The following is a 7,306-nucleotide window of genomic DNA, read 5'->3' as shown; positions in this document are numbered from 1 at the left end:
CTGGAAGAGAATAGAGCAGTCATCAAGCAGTTAAAAGAACCTGACACGGAGTTCCTACACAACTGGGACAGGTTTACTTTTGAAGTCCAACTGAGCTTTCCTGAGGATTTGTGATGGAATAAGTGAGGAAAGGAAAGAAAGGAAGGAAAGGAAAGCAAAAGGAAAGGAAGAAGGAAAAGAGAGGAAAGGAAAAGAGGAAAGGAAAAGAAGAGGAAAGTAGGGAAAGAAAAAGGGAAGAAGAAGAAGAAAGGAAAGGAGAGGGAAGGGAGGAGGAGAGGAAAAGGGAAAAGATCAATCATCTCTCTTGGATAGGAGAGATGTAGCCATGAAGGAAGGAAAGAGAGAGAGGGAAGGAAGGCTAGAAGGTTAAACGAAAGGAGGAAAATAATTTTTTCGATAGGGAATAGCTTCCTATCCCCAAACAGAGCTAGGAGGGGGAAACCCTCCCCATCCCCAACTGGAGCTGGGAGAGCGGGGGTGGGGAAGCCTTGCGTGCCCAAACAGCGCTGGGGTGGAATCTCCAAAGATCTGGGAAGGAACGGGGCCGCAGAAAGTGAGGAGAAACCATGAGCTTGCCTGACCCGAAAACCAGCTGGTCAGTGGAAGGTACTCGCCAGCGAAGGACTGCCGTCTTTGGGTCTATCAGTGCGCCCTCCGAGGCCATTGTGGGCATGGGCACGCCAAATGGGTGCGTGCATGCCCATCGGCGTGAGATTTGGCCTCTGCTTACGCACAGCAAGCGGAATTTCACATGAGGACGTGTGCGTGTGCAAGATTTCGGCAATTTCTGCCGATATTTCTGCATACGCAGAAGCAAATAATCTGCAAAAACTAGCTTGTCTGAGCATCTTCGGGAGAGATTTCGCTTTCTGCGCATGTGCAGAAGCCAAATACCAGGCAGGGGCGCACAGGGGCACATTGGTCATGTGCAGCTCCATGCGTGTCCTGAAAATCGCTACCAGAGCATAGCCCCTGACTGTTCCGGTAGCAGCCCATCCCTGGTACTCTGCACATGCGCAGTGGAACAGAGCTGGTCATCGGCTCGCCTGCCTGCAGAGAGGGTTCCGGGTGCCACTTGTGGCCCATGTGTCACAGGTTTGCCATCACGGTCTTATACCACCCATCAACATTTGCCTATTTGATTCTCTTCCATGGGCCAGCCACAGGCCCTTTCCCAGGCTCAGCTGAAAAGTTGTGCCCATCCCCCACATTACCCCACTACACCAGTGATGGTGAACGTATGGCACACGGAGCCATATCTGCTGGCACCCAAGCCATTGCCCAAGCTCAGCTCCAATGTGCAAGTGCGTGCTGGCCAGCTGATTTTTGGATCACACAGAGGCCTTGGGAGGGTGTTTTGGGCTTCCAGAGAACCTCCGAGGGGATGGGAGAGGATGTTTTTACCCTCCCACGGTTCCAGGGAAGCCTTTGGAGCCTGGGGAGGGTGAAACACGAGCCTACTGGGCCCACCAGAAGTTGGGAAACAGGCCATTTCCTGCCTCCACAGGGCCTCTAGGGGGCAAGGGAAGCTGTTTTTGCCCTCCCCAGGCATTGAATTATGGGTGTGAGCACTCGCGCACGCACAATAACACACATGCACACTCTTTCGGCACCTGAGGAAAAAGAGGTTCGCCATCACTGCACTACACTCACCATCCAATGTAGCACTGGCAAAGGTTCTCATGGGAAGTGGCCTGTTTAATGAGCAGCTCCACCTGGATGGGCACGTTCAGGGTTTCGTCGTGGGAGAAGTCTCGTCCTTGGAAAAGGAAGAGCAAGAAAAATGAGAGAACATGGGCCTTTCTCGGCCAGACAGGCAATGCGATCAACACAAAGGCCAACCAGTAGAACTATTCCATTGAGGTTTTCTTCCTTGTCTGGGTGACGGATTTTTCGCACTTGCTCAGTGATGGACTAATTTTGACTACCACACTGTGGCCGTGGCTTATGCAGGACGTCCTGCATTTTCTTTCAACATCTTTCAGTGCAAATTGGGTGCTCTGGAGTGGAGCTCCATTTTTGCTACCCCAGTGCATCCCCCCCCCCCCCCCACGGTCTGGACAGTAGCCCAAGCCCACCCCTGCACTTGCTGGATGCGAGTGCTTCGAATTCAGACTTTGCCATCAAGTCTGGACTGACTGTCTCGTTTTCTCTTCTGATCTTTACATCATCTATATGCAACTATTTCTGGCTTCTCGGCTCTTCTCCCCTGACTTTTCACTATTTCTTTTTAAAAAAAATAATCTTTATTAAATATATACATTAAAAACATTACTATATACAAAAAGGATAAAAAGAAGAAAAGAAAAAGGGAAATAGAAAAAAAGGGGGGGGAAAGGAGCAGACATACATTGAACGGAACATATGTACAGAAAACGTAAGTGCTAGAGAGAAGATCAATTTAGATAGCACATAGATAATTTTTCCTTAAATATATTATCCCATTTGAAGTGTGATTTAATGTGCATCTATTCAAATTTACAGACAGTTATGTCAACTACCCAGTTGACTTTCGTTGGTGTGTGACCTGATGTTGAGGTTTCTAAGGTGGATGTGTTCTATCCCTCATTCTAATTCTTCTTGATGCTATCATTAATTATGTTGGGGTTTTTTTTGTCGTCTTTGTGTTTGTGGTGATAAACAGTTAATTGTATCAGATTCTAGGGTTCCATGTGAGGACTTTTCACTATTTCAAATTCTTTGTGACAGGGTCCTGTCCAAGCGATGCATAGGTTAGTTACTCACCTGTGAGTTTATCCCGGACTCTGTTGATAATCTGAATGGCTTTCTTATTTAGGGCTTCTGGTTTCACAAGGCCATCCCCAACTAAAAGGAAACAAACGAACAGACGAACAAGATGAGCTATAGTTGAAATTTGAAAATCCTGAGCCATTCACCTGCAGTTATTCGTCTGTATCCTGGCTAGACGCCTTAAAAGTCAGTTTCCAGATTCTGATTAAAGTGCGAAACGATGCTATCCATAACAGGCTCCATGGCCCATTTATTTACACTGCTCAAAAAAATAAAGGGAACACTTAAACAACACAATATAACTCCAAGTAAATCAAACTTCTGTAAAATCAAACTGTCCACTTAGGAAGCAAACTGATTGACAATCGATTTCACATGCTGTTGTGCACATTCAACTTTGTACAGAACAAAGTATTCAATGAGAATATTTCATTCATTCAGATCTAGGATGTGTTCTTTGAGTGTTCCCTTTATTTTTTTGAGCAGTATATTTATTTATTTTTTTATTTATTTGCCAAACATGTAAAGGATAGTAGTAGTTTGTATAAACATAGGTGAACAATAAACAAGGATAGTAGGACAGGGACAGTAGGCACAGTGGTGCACTTATTTCCTCTTACAAATGGGGGAAGGTCAATTGTAGACAATCTAAGGTTAAAGCTTTTGGGATTTGGCGAAGAAACCACAGAATCAAGTACAGTGGAACCCTGACATAAGAGCTGCTCTACTTAAGAGCAACTCGAGATAAGAGCTGGGAGGGGAGAGATATTTTTGTTCTACTTACAAGCCCAAATTCGAGATACAAGCGCCAAGGAGCTGTCTCCTGAAGCCAAACGCTAACTTCCGCGTTCGGCTTCAGGAGACAGCTGCGAAGCAGCGCGCGTGTTTTAAAAGGTTGCAGCCGGCCTGGGGGGCTTGGGGGGGGGGGCTTGCAGCTTTCTTTCTTGCTCTTTTTCTTTCTCTCTTTTACCTTCCCTTCCTCTATTTCTTCTTTTCTTTCTCCTTCCCACCTTCTTCCCTCCCTCCCTCCCTTCACTCATTCCTCTCTTACTCTCCCCTTTCATAAGTTTCCTTGCTTCCTTCCTCTGTTCCTGTCCCTTCCCCCTTTCTTTCTTTCTTTCTTTCTTTCTTTCTTTCTTGCTCTTTTTCTTTCTCTCTTTTACCTTCCCTTCCTCTATTTCTTCTTTTCTTTCTCCTTCCCACCTTCTTCCCTCCCTCCCTCCCTTCACTCATTCCTCTCTTACTCTCCCCTTTCATAAGTTTCCTTGCTTCCTTCCTCTGTTCCTGTCCCTTCCCTCTTTCCTTCCTTCCCACCCTCCGTCCATTCATTCACCCATTCCTCTCTTGATTGCTTAAAGCCGGTCCCTGGTGCAAAAAGGGTTGGGGACCTCTGTCCTACAGGATTGGGTGGCAGAGAAGTTGAACATATGTAAATTTAAAAGTTTAAGAAAGTTTACAAGTTAAGTGAAAGAAACTTCATTATTCATTTATATGTACATGTACATTTCTTCATTAAAAACATGTCTTTCTGCATAATTTAGACTAACTTTGTGAGTTTTTTGAGGGCTGGAACCAATTAAAATTATTTACATTAATTCCTATGGGGAAAAGTCGTTCGAGATAAGAGCTGCTCGACTTAAGAGCCCAGGTCCGGAACGAATTAAACTCGTATCTCGAGGTACCACTGTACTGTAGTTCATTCCAGGCATTAGTCACTATTATTGAAGTCCTATTTTCTGCCGTCGAGTTTGGAGCGGTTTACATTTAGTTTGAATCGATTACGTGCTCAGATATTGCTGTGGTTGAAGGTGAAGTAATCATTAGATGAAGTAGTCATTGGCATATTAACAAAGCAAAGAGGAACCCAGAGAATTTTCTTTGAAAGACAAGATTGGGGGTGCTTGGAGCTTTTGAACCGTAGGCCAAAGTGGATCAAGGAAAGGTTGCGATTGTGACCACAACAACATGGTTTCTTCTTACAACTTCAGTTTACTCAAAGGAACTGCAAGACTAAATTGAGGCAATTTTTCCAAGCAAGATGGAATGAAGAACGTGCTACTGTGAAACATCGTTGATGGCCTTTAACACAGAACAACTTTAATAAAGGGGTAATTATTGTTATTAAAAGTTTTGTACATTTTGAAGCACAACATCAATTTTAGAGACATGCAGCTATAAAAAAAACCCACGTCTGGAACAGGAAAAAAAATAGGCCCTCTAACTTACTAAAGGAGTGGATGGATTCAGGCACTGTAGTTCCAGCTTTCTTGTGGGCGGTTTCACCCAGTTCCACACTGTCCAGCATTTCTTTAAAAAGGAGGAAAGCGGTTAAAGACAATATCTTCTGCTTTTGACTTTTCTTGTGCTACATTAAGATGGATTCAAGCAGGCAAAGAAATAGAGAATTTAGGTATATTAGTCACTGTGTTCCAAGATTTATTCATTCATTCATGCATTGTATGCTCAAAAAAAAATAAAGGGAACACTTAAAAAACAGAGTATAACTTCAAGTAAATCAAACGTCTGTGAAATCAAACTGTCCACTTAGGAAGCAACACTGATCGACAGTCAATTTCACATGCTGTTGTGCAAATGGAATAGTTGTGCAAATGAAATATTCAATGAGAATATTGCATTCATTCAGATCTAGGATGTGTAATCTGAGTGTTCCCTTTATTTTTTTTGAGCAGTATATTTATATGCCGCTCATTCCAAAACAGATTCAGAGTAGCTAACAGCAGTCATAAATAAAACAATAATTAAAAAGCAATAAAAGTACAACAGTAAAATCAACAATATAATAAAAACAATAATATCATAAAACAAACCATGCATACATTACAGTCAATCCTAATTTCAAACCTGCCAGAAAAGCCAGGTCTTAACAGCTTTCCGGAAGACCGATATGGAGGAGAGAGTGCAGATCTCTGGGGGCAGTTGATTCCAAAGGGTCGGAGCCGCCACAGAGAAGGCTCTTCCCCGAGGTCCTGCCAACCAACATTGTTTCCAGACAGGACCTGGAGAAGGCCTACTCTGTGGGCCCTTACTGGCTGCAGTGAGGTATGAGGATGGAGGCGGTCCCGTAATTAGTCTGGCCCTGAGCCATTGAGGGCTTTAAAGGTGATAACCAACACCTTGAATTGTATTTAGAGACCGACTGGCAACCAATGGAGCTCACATAAAGATGGAGTAATATAGGCATACCTTGGTACACCCATTATTGCATGCGCCGCTGCATTTTGCACCAGGTGAAATCTCCGAACACTCTTCAAGGGTAGCCCCATGTAGATCGCATTGCAATAGTCAAGATGTAAGAGACGGGGAATTTAGGGTATAGAGGGGGAATAATGAGATATGATCTAACCCCCTGCTTATCTGCAATTGAGAAAGCCTTCATGGGGCTCCCAGAGCTGCCCTTCAACCGAGAGGAAAAGGTGAAGGGGTCAAAAACAGAGCTTTGCAAAGAAATGTTGGCTCCCCTCCTGCAGCAGCTCAAGCCAAATTAGAGAAAGGAGAGGTAAGTCAAATATTGTGCCCATTCAACACAACGTAGAGAAAAACAGAGGACAACTAGGTCCCTGCTCACCGACTGACTGGCCAGCAGAGTACGAATCTGTCCGGGTCCGAGATCGCTTATTACCTTTGGTGTTTGCTGCAAAGAAAGAAAGAAAAGAAAGAGAGAGAGAGAAAAAGAGAGAGAGGGGGAAAGAGCGAGAGTGAAAGGAAGGGAGGGAGAAAGGAAAGAAAAGAAAGAAAGAAAGAAAAAAAAAGAAAGGAAGAAAGAAAAAGAAAGAAAAAAAGAAAGGAGGGAAAGGAAGAAAGAAAAAGAAAGAAAGAAAGAAAAAGAAAGAAAGAAAGAAAGAAAGAAAGAAAGAAAGAAAGAAAGAAAGAAAGAAAGAAAGGTCATTCCAGGTTCCCTTGCCCCATGCTCCCTCTTGACAGGAGAATTTAAAACAGGGGTCCTCAAACTTGGCAACTTTAAGACTTATGGACTTCAACTCCCAGAATTCTCCAGCCAGTTATGCTATGCTGGCTGGAGAATTCTGGGAGCTGAAGTCCACAAGTCTTAAAATTGACATGTTTGAAGACCTCTGATCTAAAAGCAACATCTCTTACTGTAAGAGCCAACTAGTTCCCAGAGAGGTCGTAAAATGGGCTAACGTCACTTCATGAATTTCTCACCTAGCAACATCAAAGTTGAGGACTATCTCTCATTAAACAGGTTTGGGTTTATTTCCGTGAACAGGCACTGGTAACAGTGAAGGGTTACCGGGTCCCATTGCTAACAGTGCGCTTCCCGCGGAGCCTCACGACCCCCGCTGGTGCCCATGCATGCCCAAGCGAAACTTTGCTTCTGCGCATGTGCAGGGGACAAAGTCGCATGAGGGGACACGGACCGGAGCGAGATTTTGGCTATTTTTTGCTTCTACGCATGCACAGAATCAAAAAATCACTGAAATCTTGCTTGGCCATTTCCTCCGGGGAGGCAGAGCTGCGCGCACAGCTCCATTTTCCCTACCAGAGCTACAGCGTGGTCCGTACTGCTAGGAACCCA

The 7,306-nt window shown here is 44.3% G+C and overlaps 1 protein-coding gene across 3 annotated transcripts in view; it reads right to left on the bottom strand.

Moving 5' to 3' along the window:
• Nucleotides 1-7,306, bottom strand: part of MTOR (mechanistic target of rapamycin kinase) — a 104,499-nt gene that overhangs the window by 819 nt on the left and 96,374 nt on the right. For all 3 annotated transcript variants that reach the window (XM_070759272.1, XM_070759274.1, XM_070759273.1), the window contains 4 exons: nucleotides 6,338-6,403; nucleotides 4,978-5,058; nucleotides 2,746-2,826; nucleotides 1,654-1,759 (listed from right to left, as the gene is read on the bottom strand). In XM_070759272.1, the coding sequence (XP_070615373.1) occupies nucleotides 1,654-1,759; nucleotides 2,746-2,826; nucleotides 4,978-5,058; nucleotides 6,338-6,403 (334 nt within the window). The remainder of the gene's footprint in view (nucleotides 1-1,653; nucleotides 1,760-2,745; nucleotides 2,827-4,977; nucleotides 5,059-6,337; nucleotides 6,404-7,306) is intronic.

This window comes from Erythrolamprus reginae, chromosome 8 (genome assembly GCF_031021105.1).
Source record: "Erythrolamprus reginae isolate rEryReg1 chromosome 8, rEryReg1.hap1, whole genome shotgun sequence".
NCBI classification, from domain to species: Eukaryota; Metazoa; Chordata; class Lepidosauria; order Squamata; family Dipsadidae; genus Erythrolamprus; species Erythrolamprus reginae.
Note: the sequence above shows the minus strand (reverse complement) of the source record. Positions and strands in the feature narration are given on the sequence as shown.